We start from the raw sequence: 22710 nt of genomic DNA, 5'->3' as shown, positions 1-22710 counted from the left end.
GAAGACTTCTTTGATACTCTTTTTCTTCCAGCCTGCATTGTGTGTGGCAGAAGGTGGTCAACCAGGAACACTAAAAAAATACAGACACAGACTATGCTCTCACAGTCAGTACCACGTGGTAGCATGTGCAAGAAAGACAAGAATCTCCAAGACTGGTGTCTTACAACAGCTGTCTCCTCAATGATCCCACCTGCATCCTCATCTGGGAAATTACAAATTCCAGTCACTTGTTTGGATTTGGCTTTGTTTAAATTGTTCTACAGTACAAATGAGACATTTATTGCTTGTGGAGAGTAGGTCTAACAACATTCTTGCTTTATATTGCATTTTTTTTCTTACTGTAAGTTTGATTTTTGACACTTACTGCCATCTAACTGCAGCAAAAATGGAAGCCACAGATGTGGAGAGGGGGAAATAAAGTTTTATTAAGTGCAAAAATGGAACAAAAAATGCAGTATAAATCACTGAAATGACCCATTACTTCAAACCAACTATCATGTGAATTCACTTATAAATTGACATATACATGATCAGGCAAATCAACACAACTACAGTCTATAAAAGTCATATTAGCAGCTCCTTTTCTCTAGGGACTGGTAAACAGAAAGCAGGCATTTCCAAGCCTTGATTAAAGTCAGTAAGTCAAGATATAAGAGCAAGAAGAACAACATCTGGTGTTAATATGAGGATGCATATCCTTAATTTCCTTTGTCTCCCTTTACCACAGCATGGGCAGTGACGATCAGCTATAGAGATTAAATGACTGTGTCACAATACCATTCTGTGCAAAAATATTTGCCCTTTTACAGATATTGAGTAGTTCATTGTACTGCATCTGAATGTCTGCTTTGCTGGCATTCAAACAACTTTGGAGTTAATGCCATTTAGCTTTCTTATGTGTAGTCCTCTGGTATTCTATAAAACCTCAGTGCAGTCCAATTCTGTATGGTCTCACAATCTTCAGGGTAGAGCTTCATGAGGTATAGCAGGTATATACAGTTACATCATCTCTCCAAGCTGAGGTGATGGGGCGTTCATGGCAATGCAATCTCAGTTTATAGTAGCTGATTCTCATGGAGGGTAGGCTCAGTCCAGAGCTTTTAACAAACCACATGCACTATCCATATTCTCATGCATAGTATAACACATTTCACGCTTTATGTTGTTAGGCAATACATTGACGACAGCATATGAAAAACTATGTGGCTGAGGAGCAAGTTTAACACCTCAGTTAAGCACCAGGAAAGTTACTAACTTTTCTGTCAGATGTTTGGCCAAGAAATGGACGTGCCTAGTATGCCCGCTGGCATTTCTGAAGCAGGGACAATCATTAGGCCTGCAGGAGAATGTTAAAACTGATCTGTGCTTACAAATCACACCACACCGGTAGAGAAGAACTGAACCTTGAGAAAGATTTGGAAATATAAAGACACACATATCTACAGAGCAGAAATCCTCTTCAGTAAAAGCTTAAGCCAGAGAATGGCTTTTGCCTAAGAATCACATTTCAATAGCTCTTTAGTTGCCTGGCAGAAAGAGGGAGACCTCTTGGAGCTGATCTGAAGGACACAACAGATGTGTGCCTATTCCTTTGTTCGTTTTCATCTCCGTGTTAAGCTGGCAACTGTGTTGTCTCCATTTTGTAAATCCACATTCAGCCTTTACTTTTACTTGAACATCAGTCAGAAACTATGCTTGATTACAGGATATTTGACAAACAACAAGGTATTTCGTTCTCATGAATCCTGAGACATTGCCATGACACCTAGCACTCCAGTTGTGTTCTCAAGTGCACTGAGAAGGTAATGGAGCTCCTCCACTACAGCTGCATGAATTAAGTGTCAGTGCCAAAGAAATGCCTCCTCGGAACTAGCATTAGTTGAATGCAAGCTGATGAGAGTGGGCTGAGCCTTGATGGTCTCCTAGCAAACTGATTTTCCAAAGATTTTCCAAAATGGTTCTCCATTGATTTCTCCTCATTGGTACTAGGAGGAAATACGGTTCCATTTTATCCAGGAATTTATGTCAGGTTGATATCTTCTGCCAGGCAGCTAATAACAAGGGAGGATTACCATGGTTTTGAATGGCATTACTAAGTTTTTTTTAAAAAATAACACTAAGTACAAATGTTCCAAAGGATTAGGAGTATACGTACATACCAAAGATCTCATTTTCACATTTTCTGCTTGACATTGCCAAAGCCTGCATGCCAAGCTCTCTAGGGCAGGAGCCATTTGGGTCTACTCCCAAGCAGGATCCTTAGGAAATACCAAAATACAAAACCAAGAGCATCTGAATAATAATGCTTTGCAAATACTGATATATTTATTGAGGGGCCTCAAAAAGTATGTAGGTATAACTAATATCATTCTACATTACTGGAAAATGTGAAATCAAAATGTTTTGCATTGTGCTTCGTGCCATGTGGTAAGTCCTAAGCAGAATCAAATTTCTGCTCCTTGTGCAGATCGCTGAGGAAACTCTCTCTGGGGTAGCATTTAGCATTGGGGTTAACATTGTCCTAGCCACTGTAACATTGTCTACATTCTTCTCAGATCTCAGACTTGGCCTCTTATGAGCAACTATCTTCCCAAAGTAAGTGTGCAGTTTGTGTTTTCTAGTACTCAGCAAAATGTGCAGTTTGCTGCAGCATCTTCTGTCTCCAGAATTGTTATATGACTACATTAAACTCACAGCCCTCGGTCCGTGGTTGAGCCCCTTCTGAGCCTAGGTCAAGATTATTAAGGTGCCCTTTGGTGTTTATCTTGGTAGGTTTCGCTGGCATCAGGTACCGAAGGTTCTTCCAAAATCTGGAATTCACAGGAAGAGACTTATCCTTCTTCCACTTCACAACCCTCTTTGATGGTAAAAGAGACAGTGATTCTGGCAAGAAATTGTAGTCACTTATAGGCATATATTCAATTAATATGATCTTAGTTTTCCTTTCAACTAGGGCTTTATGCAGTCCACTCTCAAGTTCATATATGGCTCTGTCAGAAACGTAGTTCTGGCTCAGTATAATGATTAATCTTCGACTTTTGTCAATGAATGAATGGATATCATCGACAACCGCTGCAAATTAAAGATAAATGTGTTATTAAACTAAATTGAAAGGATAGGCACTGAATCGACTTATCCTTTAACAATCGCACATGTACCAAAAATGTTCCCCTTATAAAGTGACAGCATGTAAGCATCCTGTACCTAAGAAGAGATTAATATGTATTACAGATTAAGAGTCTGCAAAAATGAGCTCAGGTATGGCCAAAGCTTGCTCTCTGGAGAAGACAAAACCTACATACAATCTCCAGCTACCCTAGAGAGCTGTCTGTCAGTAGTCACATGAGTAGAAGGTGACAGCAAAATTTATTTTTCCTCCAACCAGACATTTCTTTGCTCTTTCATAATAGATACCATTGGAGTGATCCCACAGAAAGTGACCAACAGCAACCTCTCTCCAAGTATTCAGTAACTCTCAGGTTCCTCCTTCCTTTACATCACCGAATACCCAAATCTATTGCCAGTAAAATAAGATTGAGAAGACTAGCATGTGATGACAGAATGAGTTCCAACTGCGTTTTAGATCCATGACTTTTGTCATGACAAGCGATGAATGAAATCAAATGGTGACACCCTTCAAACATCCATGCACCAAATTGAATTCTCATGCACAACTTCCTGTTCTTGCTTCAGCACCATGGGACAACAAGGTCTACAGAAATCAGAGATCTAGAAAACATGCCTTGTAGGGAAAGGCAAAGCAAACTGCAGGAGTAACCTAAAGAAGAGAAAACTGAGAGGAAAAGGAGGCTGACAAGGGTGTTATAACACACCAAAGGCTCCTGTAAGTAGAAGACAATACTCTGTTTTCCATATTCACAATGGATCAAGGAAATGAGCTAAAACTATTGAAAGAATCAGATTGAACACTTCAGAAAGCCTTTTTTTAATACTTAAGGGGAAAGAATAACTGGGAAAAAATGGCTTGGGAGAGTTGTGGCACCGATCTCAGGTTAGAAAAATATGTCAGGAATGGATACAAGGAGAGAAGATCCTGCTTTGTGAAGGAGGCTGACTGACCTTATTGTTCTGTATTTTTAACAACAAAATCCTATTCCTCAACTAGATCTTTGGACTAAATGGAATCCCCCAGTATCTTTTTTTCAAGCATCTGCAAAAGGCCATCTGTTCATAGGCCATTTAGAGAAACAAAATTCCATGTTCTCATTTCTATTTTGTTATGGCATCCATTACATTCACAAAATGGTTTCAACCACCACACTGAAGATACAACAAACATACAAGTTACCTGAGAATAACTAGTACCAGAGACACCAGCTGCTCTGTGCAGTAAATGTGAGTACATTCATAGGCGCCTGCTCTCCTCCAAAGCAGAGCAAGAGCACTATTACTGTGAAACATCTGACATCTGTGTTCTCACCTTAACTTTCTCCATGCTAGCTTTTGCATCTGTTCATCTTGGTTTTGTGTAATTAAAGATATGTGTGTGTGTGTGTGTCTCTGTGTGTGTGTGTACATGTATATCAATTCATAAATACATCTATAAAATATGTAAAATGTTTCCATGCAAACTTTGCATGCACATAGTCTAGATTAAATGAGAAATGTAGCATTTCAATGCAAAACACATTTGACAGAATCCCTTCTAATTACAGACTTTCATCTTCGTATGAAAATGGTGTGCCTATTTAATGACAAGAATATAAAACACTTACCTCCTCCAGGGGATACATCCCTCTCAAATATACATAACTTGTACCCAAAGTTTTCTTCTAATATCATGGGTAATATCTTCAAAGCAAATTCTCTCTCTTCTTCAGTAGGGGAAATGCAGTCCTTCAGGTAAGACACAAATGCATCATATTCTTTTCCATCTGGAAAGAAATCACCAATTGTTGTCTTGTTAGCAACTATTAGAAATACAGTATGTGATCCACCATTCTGGTTTTCAAAATTATTGCCTCAGTAGCAAAGCATCTAGAAACTCCTGTTCTTTCCTTTGATACCCTGAATAGTCTTCAAACAAAAAAAAAAAAAAACTGAATCAATTTAAATTTGATACAGAAGATTCTGATGGAATTTGGCAAATATTTGAAAAGAACGTATCCTTTCTACATTAAGGTGTTTTTTAAAAAATCAGATTAATTTAACCAGTTAATGTCACATCTGTGATGATCAAGAAAATGAAGGGAAGCAAAAAATGTGTCTGTAACCTAATAAGAACGCTATTTAAGTGATATTGCAGATTTCCACATTTATTTTACTCTTTGTCTAAGACTATCAAGTAGTTCTGTAAAACAGGCACTGGCAAACCAAATTATTATTTTAACTATAAAAGTATACCATGTCTGGTCATGCTTTGGGCAGTAATTTACAAACACAAAATCCAAGACCAAGTCTACCACACTGAGTGATATCTAACTGAACCTTGCCACAGAACAACTATCTGGATTGATACAGCGTCACATATAGCTTTGCATCTTAAACTGTGCTTCTTTGCTTCCCTTTCCGGATACTTTACTACAAGTAGTTCATAAGAGAGAGCACAAACTAAAACCCATGAAACATGCAAGAGCTCTAGGAGTAGGAAATCCATTGCCTAGTATCAGACAATCAGTTCCTCCAGGGTGGCCTAGTCCAGGTTCTCGGAGATCCTCCCTGTAAGCCAGTGTACGCACTGAGAGCTAACATCAGCAGATAGATACATAACATTGGCAGGCATAAATGACATCCACCCATTACTGAGAAATCACCAACCACTGCAGTTTATTCAAGCTATATTGAAGCTGATTTAGAGACTAAGGAGGGCCAAGAAAATCAGGTACATATATACCACAAGTTTTTTCACCACAATTTTCAGAAAAGTTATGCCCAGAACTGGGTAACTGTCAGGCTTGCTCCTTAAGTCAAGGTCACAGCGAAGCTGCCTGGTAAGATACTGGTAGTGTGTTCTCCTGCTCTTCTTAAGTGCATTTAGTGACAAACCTATAAACATTGCAATGGCCTGTACAGTCAAGGAAGCATTTTAACCTTCACCTCACTGAAGGGCATCAGTGTGGTTAAAACAAATATCTGTCAGTCTGCCTGTCTGACAACTCCAGAGTGCTCATCCTCTTTACAGATAGATAATTGTAAAATTCTCCACCCTCATCAACTTTTATGATGAAGAATATGGCAGAACAGAGCTCATCTGAACAGAGTCTAACCATGTCCCTTCCACTACCTGCTCCAGAGGCAGCTTCTTCACTGTGTTTATCTGCTGTTACTGCCCCAGGTGTATAACAAACTCACTTTAGCATCTGACCATCAAGTTCTCTTTTACATATTCTTTGCTGTTTCTACTCACAAAACTCCTGGATTTATTTTGTCTCTTCCTCAAAGATGATTGTTTTATAGAACCAGAAACTATTTTTTAATCAATACGCTTATTTCAACATCAGCATTAGCCAAGTCATACCTCCAGCAGTGTCGTCTCTTCTGCATATGTTCCTGTAAAACAGAACTAAGTCAACTCTAAACATCACACAGACAAACACCGCAGCTACGGCAACACATGGAAATAGTACAGCAAGGACCATTCCAGCTGTAAATATGTGCAGAGGCAGATCTCGGGTGTTCCCTGTAAAATAGAAACCCAGGAAAGTATAGCCTTAACAAAGAGTATTATGTGACAAGATTACTGTATTCAATACTGATGGCATCTTAAAATCACTCCAAAAAATCACAGTGTTGATGTGAATCCTTTCCTGCTAATACTTCAAGCACATATGCATGCCATTTGTCCTGAGATGGAGAAGAACTACAGAACATGGATTACTATAAAAACTGGAGAAACAATCTTGCACGCATTTGTGCACCCTCCATACACGTAAGTGAACGTCATGTGGGATCAAGACTGACACTACAGATCCTCATAGATGTACAGCATCCCAAACTGGTGGTCACTCACTTTTATGATGAGTTTTTTTCAGATTCTTTATTATTTCCTGTCATTCTCTACCTTTCAGCCCTCTCTCAGTCCATCCATAACAGTCCTTAATGTCCCCTTTAATCTTTGGCCAAGATATTTTTTTTTCTTCTATCTCTAGTTTCTTTCAGGCTTTTTTTTCCCTTAATTATTATTCTGTTATCTTTGTCTTTTTAGTTCCAAATAGAGATTTTTAACCCTTAAATCTTTGTCAAGTCTTTATGAAGGCACTGTCAAGTCATGCTCATTGTAGTCTGTATTTGATTTGCTTTATTATATCTTTTGACTATAAATGTGAAGTACTACTATATGGTAGAGGTCAGCTTTCCATAGCTAGAAGGATAGCGTGCCTGACAAGAGAGAAACTGTCGACTAGAATGTTTCAGGCATTATCAGGAATATAAAAGACTGACCCTTCCAGGAAAAGAAAAAAAAAAAAAAAACAAACCAAAAACCAACCAACCAAAACCTCAGATTTTAATTTTAGAAATTGCTGCTTAATAAACAAAGTAATCCAAACAGCAGACTCTGGGCTGCACTAAGCTTTGGGTAGTTAAACCCTGTGATCCCACCAACCTGATGAGTAGGAGAGCAGAGGGAATGTTCTGCCATGGGGTCTAACAAAGTGCCACCCAGGGATCTGTGAGCCAGAGCATAGCTCAGCCTCTCCAGCTGTGTCCACAGCAGCAGCGGTTGAACTATGGAGCCCTCACACAGCTGCTCTTGCAGATGTAGCAGCAACCCCTGCGGCCCCTGTCTCAGAGCAGGAGGAATCGCCCAGGGGGGTCGTTAGGTCCAGCATTAGATGGACCAGGGCCTTCACAAGCACACAGATGTGTCTGGAGAGATGTTCTGAAATCAGTACCCTGCCCTCAGGATTGGGAAGGCTGCCACAATTAATGATTATGTATGAGGAGTATGAATCATAGATTATACTGTACCTTTCTTCAATTTCACTATTTTTATTTGTGTTCTTTCATCAGCTTGCAACATGCAGGTGAAATTATGATGAATGTCCTCATCTGTTACTTTTTGAATCCGTAGTAGCCTTGTGACAAAGAACTTGTTTCCCACCCTGCAACAAGGAGTGGTGTTAGCAACACTATCTGTACAGAAACCTACAACCAGCTGAGAGGCAGATTTTGAGAAAAAAGTTCTAAAATAACCTCAGACATTTTACTGAATTTGCAGTCCGCAAAGGGCAGGACATTATCACATACAAACAAAAGTGCAGTATTTTTAGGAAACCTACTGGAATTTTTTGAACTCTTCTTCACATATTGAAGGTTCATTCTCAGGGATACCTGAGCATTTTTCTGGAAACTTTTGATTAATTAACCAGTAGAGGCTGGCATCTTCTCGTATATCTTCTCGCGTATAATAACCCAAGAAACCTGTGCAATTGAGTATCTCTTCTTTACCTAAAAAAAGCATAACATGAGAAGGTCTAGTCAGAAGTAGCATTCATGTTCACAGTGCAGTAAAATGCCAGCTTTCCAGGCAATGTATTCCACGAGCTGTGCTCCTTTCTGGACTTCGTAGCCCCTGCATGGTTTCATATGTGTTCCACCTGCACTGTTGGTGGCCAGGACTGTCAGCCCCCACACTTCTCATTTCCCTGCAGAATAACATCCTCAACTGCATCAGGTATTAAGGGGATTACTCATTATTGCTGTTCGCTGAACAAACCAGACATCTTTCACACATCGCTCCGTAGGGTTTGCTATCTACAAAAGAAAGCCATGAAGAGCTGGTTTCTCATCACCTCTGCTTTCTTTTGCTGGTCATAGCAGCAACCTCAGCTTCTGCCTCTGTAAAAGGGTAAATTTAGTGTACTTGTATATCAGTCATGGAATACACTAGGCAAAACATAACCAGATGTGAAGATGGATCAGATCCAGGAGGGTGCACAGACAACTCTTAGTTTGATTACACTTAACCAGACCATCAACCATAAAAAGATCAGAACAAAAGCATATATATGCAGTAGCTACCACAATGATTCTTGTACTAATTTGATACCTATTTCTGTTTCAATTTCTTCATCGCGTCCAACTATCTCCAAACTTACAGCCTCTGGTGCATCTAAAATAGAAAGAAGTACTGCTATTGAAGTAATAGTTTACTTACATTCTACCACACTAAAAATCACACATTTGCTTTATTTCTAAAACTAATCACATAGATTCCATCTAACTCAAAGAACAATATCCCGACTCTGGCATTACTGAGTAGTTTAAAACACAGTATGGCCTGTTGATTTTTTTTCACATGCATACATATACAGTGCACAATTTACAATAGTTGGAAAGGCTCTTCCCCAAAACTCTTAATACATTTGCATGACTTACTTACAGCAGCTAATTTTGAAAAAAATAAAACTGCAGGGAAAACATACTAAATAAATTTTCCAAAATTGGTAATATGTCATATACACTTCTTCTGCTGCTTTTTTATTTTTTAAATTATTGCAAAATAGTTCAGATATTACCAGATTTGTTCACCCTTCTATATATTTATCAAATGAGAGCTGTAATTAAAAATCTCCATAGTAAGGAGAACATAAAAGCAGGCTTCAAAATTTTAGAAAGCTTTCTTACCTTCTTCTACTACCAGCTTAATTGTATTTGTGCTGTGGTATATCTTTCCTTCATGACTGATTAAAATTTTACAGGTATATATCCCAGAGTGCTGTACTGTTAAGGTTTTAAAATCCAGTTCCCGCTCTGTTTCATTTTCATAGTTCTTACAGTCCTGAATCAATAAAGACAGAAAACACTATTCTGTAGCAAACATACCTTCAAAACCTTAAAGAAGTTAAAAATAATTTTTGAAAGAACATGTCACCATCACTCTTTCACTATCTCAATGACATTTATCTAACCCAAAATTGGTGGGGGCCCAGTTTTCAGTCATGGACACTTAAATGCAACATTTGAACATTTAACCCATTAGAAGTTGAGAGCACTGCAATTCCAAGTAAGCATCTCAGTATAAAAATATCGTATTGGGAATTTAAATGCACTCATCTATTATTTTTTTCAAAATTATGGCTTGGGTCTGTAGGTGTCACCTGCTTGTGGCCAAAAGTTGTCTAGACTTATGAGAAGATTTCAGATTAAAGGAAAATACCTCAACAACAGGGGAAGTAACCATCTCAGAGGGTGACAAGAGTTGGACTCACATCATTTGTTTACCTTCCCTATCCCCCAAAACAAACTCTGGTGTGCTTTTTTTTTTTTTTTTTTTTTTTTAATTCATAACACATGCTAAGTGAAATGTCCGGTGAACATGCAACAATATTTGGTTCTGGTCTGAATTACCTTAGATCAAGAAGGGAAATGATCACTGCCGGAAATTGTCCATGGAATGGACATTTCCTGGATGCATATGCTTACTACCAGGTTCTTATACAAAAGGCATGTGTAGCCATCCCTGTTTTACCTATCTCAGCTTAGGGTGTGATGTGAAGGCTTTGAAAATATTCACCCAATCAAGTACCAAAGGACATTTAGGCGCACGGATGGCTGCTTCATCTGTCTCACATGGTATTAGGCATTAAAATATTAGGCATCGGTATACTCATCTTAGCCATGAGACAGGTCAGTCTGGGGTATGGTCCTTTACTGAGGAAAACATATCCATGTATGGCCCTATCCATCAATGGTCCTATCCTCCCAGGCCCCGAAAAACAAGGAAGCAGGGCTGTGGCTCATTCTGCCAGGCAGAATCCAAATGCCCATACTTAAGCTGTCAAAATCCTCTCCTGAAACAGATTCAACACGGAGTGAACAGGGTCTGTTACTCCAACCAGGACACCTGAGAGGAATAAGGATCATTGGTCAAGGTGATGCATAGGAACAAGGTGGAAGAAACCTATTCATGGTGCTTCATCCAGTGGTTGAGCACAACAGCCAACAATAACAAGTGCTTACACAACCATCATCTATGCTCTGACAAAAGCTGGTAGAGAGAAGACTGATGATTTGCCTAAAATGAACAGAACTGGATCTGTTACACATCTTGTAAAAAGTGTTCAGAAACAGCAAAATTGAAAAGTTTGCAGTTACTTTAGAAGCACATGCCAACTGTAAAACAAATATCTTGGGACCTCATTTAGTGGTAAGATAATATCTGTATCAGCAAAGTAGCAGCTGGCTAAACCAGCTGCTGGCTAAATCAGAAAATAAACATGTGCCTCAGATCTTTTACCATTCCAAACTACCAGTTTATTAATAATTTCTGATTACAGGTGCATTTTTCTAACAAATCTGAGAGCAGAGAAAATCTTTCTTTTGTATATCTGCTTAAAGGTTTTTTCCCTAATAACCTGAGAAATCAAAGCTTTACAAGGTTTGTAGATGCTTCTAAAAATTTGTAATTAATTTTTCCTGCAATCAGAGGTTTTGCTTCTATAGCCGATGATCTGAGTGACACTGTTTCAGTGATTACCTTGTACCATGTTATGCTGTCGTTTTCATTAACAGACAAATAACTGCATTTCAGTGAATGACCAGTTCCAGCATTTTTAATTTCTGTAGTTAAATGATTTTTGTTGAAACAGCTGCTTTTATTTCTTTCAAGTACATTCAAGGTCCACTTTTGAATTGTGAAATTTTGTTTTCCATTGCTATGAAAAAAAAATTAGCAAAATCAGTTTCAGGAGCTTTTTAAAGGAATGTAGTTTAGTGAGTTACACAACAAAATACAAATAAATTCCCTAATACATCTGTTAGGTAACAAGTATGTCTACAGTGACTTAATTATTTGTATTCTGCTTTACTACTTTTCCACCCCCAAATATGTGTTATTTCCCATAACAAAAGAGATTATCTAAACTAAATCATCTATCACAAAAGATTTGACAATACAATTATATCTATGAAATATGACAATATATGCTATATTGACCAGAACAAGGATGCAACAATCTGTGGCACCATGTATAGTTACAAGTGAGCACAAAAGAGTTTTAGGACCTCAGATCAGCTAGTGATTTTGCAGGTTTAATCTCCCATGCATTGCTAAGGCTTAAAGCAGTAACTGAAAAATATATTTGTTAAATATGTCAAAAATAAGATGGGCAACTCTGCTATTGTTCATAAAGCAACACTATTCATTGTTTGATACTGTGCAGATAGTCACTGATATTTTGGAAATATTTCTAAACTACGCAAGTCTCATGAATTACAGAATCACTTATGGATTCAAGCATGTCTGCAACAAAAGGCACTTTGGAAAGGATTCACCTCTTTGTCTTTCAGTCGGCACTGATCAGAGATCTACAGTAGCTGGCCACCCCAGGGTGACTGGAAGAGCCAGGAACTACCGCTTCTAAAGTAGAGTCATCACGTCCCATGCAGTATCTATAAAAGCTCAGGTGAATATGCTCCAGAAATGCCTCTTTTGAATATCTAGGAGCTGACCATTGTCATTCAGATATCTACTATGTTCTATCCACATATTCCTTTAAAGAATCAGATTATAGCTGTGAGTTATTTCATTGCTGGATATGTCCAGATACATGTCTACCAAGGGTAAAGAAGCTGAAGGACTTTTGGCTTAAGTTTGGCAAAGCTGGCCTTTCGCAAAGTTAGGACTTAAGAGAAAGTCATATGCTGCTGTCAGTTAATGGGTGAGATTTCGCAATTAGTGCATCAAGCTCTCATTTTTTACTGAACAAGTAGGGTCTGACAAAGCAAGAGCAGCAATCACAGAGCACTTCCCTCCAGTGTCAGTCATATCTTCATAAATATGTTTGAATCTTTCTGTCTCCAAGAAAAGAAAAAGAAATCATTCCCAGGAGAACTGAAACTCGTCAAGAATCATTTTGAGGAGAAGGGCTAAGGGGACAAAGCAGTTGAAATGGAGAAGCAAGCCTGACAAGTGTATCAGCTGAAACACCATTCTTCACTGACATGCCTTGTACTGTTATAAGATGCAGAAGAACTATTAGGACATCATTTATATGATGAATTTAGACCAAATTTTGGCTTGGTTTTTTTTTCCCTTATTAAGCTCCCCAAACAGCTGTGTTTATGTATTTTGCTCACCCTCTTCGCATTGTAGCCCTTTTTCAGCCTACACAGGTTCTCCTTGTTCTCCTTACTCACTTGAGATATTCATTACTCATAATTGCAATTGACTATCTAAATCAAAACATAGTGGTTTGGTTTCTCAATCAGCTAACTATGGTGTCATAAACAGGAAAAACCTTATCAAAATTTTTCCACCAGAGATGTACTCACATGGGTATTCAAGGTGGGTGGAGTCCTTCTCACCTATTCTTCAACATCACATTTACACATTTAAACAAGAGCTACTAATCACAGTCAGCAGTGGGACCACAGTCAATAGCCACCCTTTTAGAGTGCAGTTTACGTGACCTATTCTATATGTTTGGTTTAGGGCAAGATAATCTGTGCCCCAGAAAGGCCTCTCTCTGTCCTTGACATTAAAGGTACCTAAGATAAGTTTAGGTGTAGACGTCAACATTAGTTCCAAGTAATTCCACCAAGTCTGTGCGTTTCTTTAGGCATCACACTAGTATCTGAATACTGCTGGAGAGGCAATTACAGATCTAGACATAAAATACATATAATTTAACTATCTAGATTCAGCAGATGGAAGAAAACGATCAATAAAGCCACAAGTTCTTCTCAGCACTGTCACTCCACAGAGGCTTTCTTCTGTGATCATATCTGGTGAAATCACTTCAACAAATATGAGGATTTCACCTGAAGTGGATCAAGATATTCTACCTGATGAGCCAAAATCTGGCAAGGAGCAGCTCCCTGGAAGGTAACAAAACCATACTTATGTAAACTAAGATTAATTTGGCTTATATACTTTCTATTTGTCTGCCACATACATGATTTTCAACAAAAAATCATAGAATCATAGAATGGTCTGGGTTGGAAGCGACCTTAAAGATCATCTGGTTCCAACCTCCCTGCCATGGGCAGGGACACCTTCCACTAGACCAGGTTGCTCAAAGCCGCATCCAGCCTGGCCTTGAACACTTCCAGGGATGGGGCATCCACAACTTCTCTGGGCAACCTGTTCCCATGCCTCACCACCCTCATGGTGAAGAATTTCTCTTCCTTATATCCAATCTAAATCTACCCTCTAATGCATTAAGTTGTATTGTTTAAACTGCTAGTGTCTGAGCTGTTCTATTTCTATCCTGGTTTTCACTTGCTGAGATTCTTTAGTGATAATTTGTGGGGAACAAAACCATTTCTGGCTTAACAGCCTTTCAACTCCCCCCACCAAACCCACCAAGAAGGAACAAGAAAAACTAGCTTGACTCAGGAGAGGATACAGGGAAGTGAAAGCACTTAGAGAATATAAACCCAGTTTACTGGATACATAGCCAACTCTAAGTCATCCCTTAGCTATTTCACTGCAACAAGCCAGTGTTATCTCAATATTTCAATCTACTGCAAGAAACTGTCACTCTCTCTTCCAAACTACAATATTAACTCTAAATGTGTGTGCTCCCACTGTTTTCAACAGTTCTAAACACATAGAAAAAGTGAGCAGTATTAGGATCTTAAAACGTATCATGTGTTTATCATGGAACTCTATACATTCATTTTTTTCAGGAACCTGTAAGTTCCCTCAGTTTCAAGGTCACCAACACAGAGCAACCAGATGACCTCCTTTTTTGTATTCTGTTTTTTTTTTCTTTGATAACCACAGGATATAGGCTATGAAAAACCATACAAATCAGAAATCCTGCCAAAGATGTGTGACACAGTTTTTCTGCTTACCACTCCCACTACAAGTGCATATGAAATCCTTTATTTTCAAGAAATGTTGCTGAAGATGGACACACTCAGGCTTACAGGCGATGTCTATTAATTCCTGAATTTATATCCTAAGTCTACTATACTAACAAACACACGTGAAGACATACGCACACATACGCACACTTTAGCTATCTGTGCTATGTCTCAGCAGGACAATTCTGCTCTAATTGGAAATTTTCTGATTCTTCTTTAAGTCAAAAATAAGTGGATAATACACCATAAATACACTGTTACATAATTTTCACCTCTTGCTTCTTGCATATTGTCAGTTGTAACATATCAGGAAAAAAATCCCTGAATTTAATTAGTTTGCAAAATCTGTCAACATGTGTTGTCTTACTTTTCTCAAAAATCTGCAGTATATTTAATTCTCACTTTGTTCACTAAAACTGTCTAAACAGTTATAAGCACTGTAAAAATCATTTCCCATATAGCTTACAAATACTTATCTCTAAATTAAAGAGTTGAAAATAAAAAAGATAAATAAAAATATACTTAGAATGTCTGCTTTCAAAACCAAAACTTTAACCTATTATAAATGCTCTCAAATGAAACTAATTCCATTCTAATTGTCATTCTTATTAAATCTTAAACAAATTCAGTAGCCCACAATAGCCCACAATTTTTCCCTATCAATAGAGACTACTAAAAGTCCTTTGTCTCTGCAGAAAATTGTTTCTGCAAATAATCTTCTGTATTTGCTGAAATGTAACTGCTTTAATATGCTTGCCAATAGTGAGAACCATCATATAAACTAAGCCCAAGATCCCATTAAAATCCCATGGAAAAAATCCCTTTATGCCTGTTGTTCCTGCGGTGAGACCTGTGAAGAGTTCCTATTATTTTTAGCATTTCAGATACCGTGACTCAGTACTTTTTAAAATAATATCAGTAAGACGATAATAATAATGATACAGGGAAGAATAAAACATGTTTTCAGCTTCTAAGTTAACTTGGAAGTTAACAGTTGAAGTCTAGCTTAAAACTAAACTATCGAACTTTTGTCTGTGATGTTACTGGAGAAATGTGGAGAGCACTTTTCAGTATCCACAGTCCCATAACCTTTACGAACCAGGCAAGAACCTTAAAAATATTACCTGGACAACAGCACAAATCATTACATGCAAAATAATCTGCTTAAAATTAATTACTGTTTCAATTGTAAATGCTGAATTACCATTTTGGTGCAAGCTAGTCATAAGAACTCTATGCAGCAAAGCTTTCATTCAGTCCTTTTGTCTTTCATGGTGGTCTAATGAAGATTACCACCAAATAACTAAGGCCCACCCTTATTTCTCCTTTTGACTCATGATGTTCTACAGTGGCAAGAAATCAAATCCAATGATCTCATTTTTTTCTTTGAACAGCTCCAAGCATGCAAAGGTTTGCACAGAAACCAGAGTTCAGCTATGCCACTCTTCATTTATTACTTTACCATACAATTAGACCACTTGGCCAGCCTCATAGTGCGAGATCCACTCAACATGGTAAGGAAGAACAAGTCTGGCGGAGAAGACAAGCAAATGTTTCCTTTTACTTGGCAGTGGACAGAAGGGCTACCTATCACTCATTTTGCTTAGGCAATTAATCACAAACCAGCAGAAATGCTACCTGCCTTATCAAAAGGTTTACAGAACCTTTAAAAGGCTGCATCTGCCTATAGCTATTTGTAAATATTATAGGTCTGCCTGAATGGTTATTGTGAAATGATGTGGAAAATGACACCACAGTTAATGTAGTTCCCTGCACCTCCTTTGTAGGAATGCCACTAGCAATACAAAGCAAGACAAAGAAATCAGCTTCTTCATAGACAAGCGCAAAGGCAGGATGCTCACCCACCAGCTTGCATACCCACCTGTGAGTGACAGAGTAATTCCCAGAGTCACTGAGTTCAACTGGCCAAAACTCCAGAAAATTCATTTGGGAAACGATTCTGTGTGTTCCCTTTATCAGTTGCTGCTTTCCAGCATTTTCTTTGTACCAGTTTATTGTGTATGCTTCTTCCTGAAAATGTTCTTGCATTGACTCAAGATAACAAAGGAAAAAATATTCCCCTTCTAGCACATCAATGGAGGCACGAAGGGGACACAGCTTCTCTTCAGAGAAAAAGGAAAAAAGATACATTAGGAAGCCAAGTACTTCTTTCAGAAAATGACACTAGCTTGACTTTAAAGTGATTTGCTGTGCCACTGGTCTTTTATAAAGTGACTTTCCTTCAGCAGAGTGGTTTGGCAGTATTTATTTATTCCAGCAATATTTACTTCAGACTAAGAACTCAGTTTTCCAAGTGTTTATTGTACCTCACCCAAGCAAAACCAGAAGGCAAAGGAGGGTAAAAAAAAGACATTTCCCTAAGATTCTTTCACATGGGTCCAACAGTGTCAGAATGAAACGGGCACAAACAGCAGAATCTGGCCTCACTCTACAGTAAAGCAGCTGCCACAAATGGAAGGGGAAAGGAGAAATTCTTACATATGCCTTGACTTGACAAATATGGCTAATCCTCAGATCTGGTCAACTGCTATAAAAGCAGAGATCTTAAAATGCAAATTAACATTTGCATTTTCTTATCTTCTTAATTAAAACTAAATCATTATGTGACTAGACTTCTTAAAAACTTCAGATATCTTCAGAAAAGTTGCCTTGGAATGAGATTATGTGTGTAAAATTTAGTCTCAAAGTTGGCTTTTCCAATTAGATTTCCCAAATGTACCTTTGCTTACAGAATTCATAAAAAATACAGAAAAGGGACCATGGCCTAGCATTCATAGTCAAGAATAAAATAAGCCTTCAGTTTCTATGTGTCCTGAGGTTCTCAGAGATTATTGGTGTTTAGCAGCTATTGCAACCACACTTCTGAATGGCACAAAAAGAAGCAGATTCCTTCTCTTCCTCGCTGTGGCTCTTCATACAGCCATGCTCCCATACAAGATCATCAGGTGTCTCCAGGTAGCATCTCTACTCTTTTTACTTCACAATTTTGGTATTTTGGACCAAATTTCACAAGTCTGGAGCTGGGCTGAAATTGCCAAAACTTTTAAGATTTTATTCTTAGCTGCAAAATACAAAACTTTCCCCACTTTAAGCAACTGTCAAGAAGATGCCACATATTCAGCAAATATTTGGAAGGTTCTGCTGTTGAAATGAGGATTTATACTTACCAGTGGCAGATTCAATGATAAACAAGAAAAAAAAAATCATCAGAGTCATTTTCTTGAGTTACTTCTCACTTCTTCTCCAGAAAAATGAAACTGAATTGTTCTTGCTTGTACTGAAAGCCTAAGAAAAACAGATTCCCAATTCATCAAAAGTGCAGTGAAACAGATACCTCTGAGCATGTGAGCAGTGCAACTATTGCCTGGTACTAAAGAGGACTTTCCAAATGGGAAGTTACACATTTTTATCATAACAGCTGTTTTCATTTATCAGGTAATGTATCTATATTTTTCTTGGCAAGTTTATTTTAAATTCAGAAAGCACTGCAGGGTCTCCTTCCTTCATTTTCTTGTTCACTAGATGTGTTTCACATTTCTGATTAAACTGGCAATCTTCTAGAAGCACTCAAACTTAGATCCCAAGCCAGCAGACACCCGCCACAGGATAGGATAGTGCTTTTTTCTCCACAAAGAGTACAAACTTTGCAAGACTGGACCTTATAGAAACAGCTAGTAGAAAATTCCCTTGCCTTCAATGAGAACAGCACAATGTTGATGGATCAGACATCCTGGTGGCTGATTGTGAGCCTTTTGGAAAACAACAAGATCTGCAATTTTTTCTTACAATTTTGTCTGTGAAACCAATAAGCACCAGCTGAGAGGGCTAACATTTCCACTGAGGGGGAGAAGATGAAGAAGCTCTTATTCAATTGCTTCATATCCAGTCAACTGTGCTTTCAAAGGCAAATGGAAAAACACCACTAAGTAATACCAGTGTGGAGTATCTTCTCCGAGATTCCTCAGAATAGCAGGTTATCTGACAACCAAAGGCAGGGCCAGTCCTAAGGCTGTGCCTTAGTTTTGCTTACAAAACAGACAGATTACGTGTATAGTAAGCTCAATTCAACCTCTGCAGCCCAGACAGGCAACCTTGCTTAGTTACTGACCTGAACATGCATGGAGAAATGACACACACACACACGAGAGATATTTCACACAGAGCTGCCAAAAGAAATCTCGTTAGCATTCTGTTTCTTTGGTTTTATTACCCAAACCTCTTGCAATTTGAGAAAGTGCATACTTACGGTTGTAAGATACCTCCCTGAGACTTACAGTCAGAAACTTCCCACAATCTAAAGCGGTCGGAGGCGGGAGGCTACTGCATTTCCAGCAATATTCCAGAATGACATCAAGCTGTGTAGCTGCTTTCCCTCTCTTACCATTGTCCCCAGTTCATTACAAGTATGCCACCATCCCATAAATTACTGTAAGGAGATGAAAGAACTGTTTCACATCCCCTTTTTCAGACTGACTGGTAGACAGATCCAGATTTAGAAAGCAGCTAAAAGAAGCTGGATGCTGAGTACTGCAACAAGCAACTTTAAAGGGTCATACAGTAAACTCCTCAGACCTGGTTTCAGTTCCCTTCTACAGATGGAGATTCAAACTGCTACACTTCACAAGGAAAGAAGGGCCTCTCTCTTTATTTTCATTTCTTGAATTTACTTTTCATTTTTCACCTTATCACATCCAGAAGAAATGCAGCTGTTACAGAATATGAAACTGTGATCCACTACATAAAGATAAAATCATTTATCATCAGATTTTTAATTCTAAATCCCATTCTTTGTTGACACATCACATCAGCACACCATGGAAGTTTTAATGAATGCAGAGCAGAGCCCTTCATTCTTTTAACAGGGATTAAAGAACACAGTGTAATGCAAGCTACTTAGTAATAACCAGGTTTGAGATTAGTGGCTACTATTAACAAGCAAAACACAGGTCCTTAATCTTACTCTCACATCATTGCTGTTGAACCTGATCAATTTGTCTGCAATTGTTCTACTCCAGGCTAACAGTATTTACATTTGAGCCACATGGTTTGCATACTCTTCAATGAAACACGGGGGGCAAGATAAATGCTTTTGGTGAAACTCCGCTAATACAGACATTCTTCAAGGAATGGAATAAGATTTTTAATTTTCAGAAAGAAATGGAGAGATATTTTAAAGTAAAGGCAAAGATTCTCTGCCTAATAAAGGAGTACAGAAATACTAAATGAGCAAAATGCTAAAGCAATAGTGGGGAATGACAGTTTCAATGAAAAAAGTATTAAAAAAAAATTGTCTGTAAGGCCCAAAGTGACAATAGCTTTAAGCACGTTTTTCAAATTTCATACATGCTTAAAGCCACAGACGGAATTTTAATAATTAAAAATGGTTCTTAAAAATCATTGTGCCGTTGTGAAGCCCACAAAATCTTTAAACCTTTAAATCTTTAAAAACTTTAAACAAAGTTCTGTAAAGCACATTGCTGATACCTCATGAACCAGACAATTGTGTGTATTTTAGCATCATTATAATTATTCCTCATTTTCCTAGAATCATCAGAAGATTTGGGGATGAAAGGGGGCTGATACATCAAAGTGACCCTCAATTTTGGTCAAGCAACTCGTTTCGATCAACACTTTTGGAAACCTGAATTTGGTCCCAAAGGGTTGTGACTTCCTTTTTTTTAAAACCATCAGACTGTTTGAACAAACATTTTGGGGTCAAGGGAGGAAAGCACTCATCTTACCTCTTTAAGGATGGCTTCTTGTAGAATTTAAGTCTTTTTCAAATATCACCATGCAGTGCCATAATTCGCGTAGGATTCATGAAGGAAACAAAAAGATCTCGCAAACAGTTGCCTTAACCATACTAGCTCTAATCACCATTCTGCCAGGGTTGCTATTTATTGGTTAAAATGAAAATCCATCTTCATTTCAAACAACACAAGTGAAGTTGTTTACTCACTCTGCAAGTCTTGCCAGGTGGAAAGCAGACGCAGAGGTAGTCTTCCAAACTCCAGAGAGTTACAACTTGTACTTACAAATCTTCTGAACCTAATTCATCACTGAAACAGAGAGTAATCTCTCTCAGTGAGTCAATACATAGACAGCTCAGTCTGAAAAACCTCCTGAAAAAGGAAGAGTGGAATTTCTCACTTTCTGAACTGTTGATTGCAGGGAGGAAAACAGAAAAGGTAGATGCGAGAAATTCATCTTTAGTAGCATTAAAGGAAAGGTAAGACCAAATTACGAATATTAACTTTTCTAAATGAGGCATTTGAGGGTTGATACACAAATGTTTTAGGCATCATCTTTTGCTGCTACCATCTACAATAGCACTTACGGAGCCCGTCCTGCTCCAAAGCCAGCGAGGTGTGAGGAAAAGGGCCAGGGACAGCGCGGGGAGGGCGATTTTGCAGTGCCGGTGAGGGGCTGTGTGTTGAAATAAGCCCCTTTCAGAGCTAAATTATTTATGACACCTCTGTAACAAGGAACAAGTATACCATGGCCCCGGGAGAGAGTCGGAAAGAGGTGCCCGAGCCAGGCAGCTCGGGGGGAGCGCGGCGCGGCGCGGCGCGGCGCGGCGCGGCGGGCAGGGGAAGCGCGGCAGGGAAGGTAAGGCGGGGGGGACAGGCAGGGCTGGGGGGACAGGCAGGGCCGGGGGGACAGGCAGGGTTGGGGGGACAGGCAGAGTTGGGGGGTCCAGGCAGGGCCGGGGGGACCGGCAGGGCTGGGGGGACAGGCAGGGCCGGCGGGACCGGCAGGGTTGGGGGGACAGGCAGGCTCGCTGCCCGAGCCGAGACAGAGAGATGGGGCTGGCGGGGCAAAACGAGGGACCCCACACACGCCCCCGCACACCCGCAGAGATGCCCTGATGGGAGGCAGGCGCTCGGCCCCGCTGAGGGAGGGAAGAAGGAGCTGCCCGCGCCCGGCCCTCGCTGCCCCCGGCCGCCCGCCCTCCCCTGCCCTCGGCAGGCCGCCCCGCTGCCCCCAGGCCCTACCTGCCGGCCCTCGGCGGGAGCTCCGGGCCCCGCCGCCCCCTCCTGCGGCGGGGTGCGGGGGCCCGGGCCCGGGCGGGCCCCGCGGGGCCGCTTCCCAGTTTCGCTGGAAAGAAGCGCTGCCCGGCGCCGGAGCGGGGGCTGGGGCCGGGCAGCAGCGCGAAGAAGGCAGGGGGAGGTATTAGGGGTGCGGGGCTGTCACCCGGCCGTGGGTGAAACCCAGAGGTGCCCCCGCGAGCAAAGGAGGGGGGTGAAGATCAACTCTTTTTAGGAGGCGGGGGGGTCTTCTCTCTCACAACCTTTCGGGAGAAAAAAAGGCGTAAGGAGGCGATGTTTTCGGTTATCTTTAGTCGAAACGTCTCCTTCTCCGCTTTTCTGCTGAATGCCCATTGCAGGACTCTCTTCCGAGAAGTGTGATGGAAGTAGGATGGAGGTTTAGGAACGTGTATATTAAGCCCAATATAGCAACTTTTATCTCCGCTACAGCTTCCTCCCTCCCCCCCGCCCCCCGCTCTCCGTTGCTGGACGTTTGGAGAATGAGGATATGCAAAGAGATAAACTGTATCCTGAAAGGCTGATATTCTGCAAAGACCTCAAAAGAAAAAAAAAAAGAAGAAGAAAGAAGAAATAAAACCCCCCAAAAGTGTAACCAAATATGGTCTGCAGGAAAAGAGAAAAGGCAAAACACGTGATCCTATGATACTTTGATCAGAAACGTCCCGATTTCAGTGCTATTTTTGTCTGTGATAGCATCCCCTCTGGGGAGAGAGTAATGCAGCCTTTCAAGATGTGAAACATTTTATAGCTCCATTACTGCAAAGGGAGTGTCTGGATTCACTTCTAAATAAGCCCTCATGCCAGTAGCTGAGCCTGCTTTTTAGCCCAATGTTGATATATTGGAACTGTAGTTTCATTAGGGATT

General features: G+C 39.8%; 1 protein-coding gene across 7 annotated transcripts; it reads right to left on the bottom strand.

The window, feature by feature from the left end:
• Positions 1–401: 401 nt before the first annotated feature.
• IL18R1 (interleukin 18 receptor 1) lies at positions 402–22710 on the bottom strand. Of its 7 annotated transcripts, none has more exons than XM_087757457.1 (12): positions 21792–22710; positions 18905–20918; positions 17964–18081; positions 16658–16898; positions 11441–11618; positions 9589–9742; positions 9011–9073; positions 8241–8409; positions 7930–8063; positions 6479–6640; positions 4737–4895; positions 402–3072 (listed from the first exon to the last, which is right to left on the bottom strand). In XM_087757457.1, the coding sequence occupies exons 3-12, from the start codon at positions 18010–18012 to the stop codon at positions 2672–2674; spliced, it is 1710 nt and encodes a 569-aa protein (XP_087613583.1). In that variant the 5' UTR covers positions 18013–18081; positions 18905–20918; positions 21792–22710; the 3' UTR covers positions 402–2671. The 7 variants fall into 7 exon arrangements, with proteins under 7 accessions (XP_087613583.1, XP_087613586.1, XP_087613582.1 ...); XM_087757460.1 differs by having other exon boundaries at positions 19043–20918; XM_087757456.1 differs by having other exon boundaries at positions 17964–19222; positions 20538–20918.

The sequence above is a fragment of the Nipponia nippon genome, unplaced genomic scaffold (genome assembly GCF_047370975.1).
Source record: "Nipponia nippon isolate SJK-2023a ecotype South Korea unplaced genomic scaffold, ASM4737097v1 scaffold_2, whole genome shotgun sequence".
Lineage (NCBI taxonomy): Eukaryota > Metazoa > Chordata > Aves > Pelecaniformes > Threskiornithidae > Nipponia > Nipponia nippon.
Note: the sequence above shows the minus strand (reverse complement) of the source record. Positions and strands in the feature narration are given on the sequence as shown.

Coding starts and splice junctions, on each gene's coding strand:
- IL18R1 (XM_087757457.1), bottom strand. CDS start 18,012: ATGACTCTGATGATTTTTTTTTTCTTGTTTATCATTGAATCTGCCACT. Junction 4,896..6,478: donor AAGAGACGACACTGCTGGAG/GTATGACTTGGC, acceptor ATTTCTTTCCAG/ATGGAAAAGAATATGATGCA. Junction 3,073..4,736: donor GGATGTATCCCCTGGAGGAG/GTAAGTGTTTTA, acceptor TTTAATTTGCAG/CGGTTGTCGATGATATCCAT.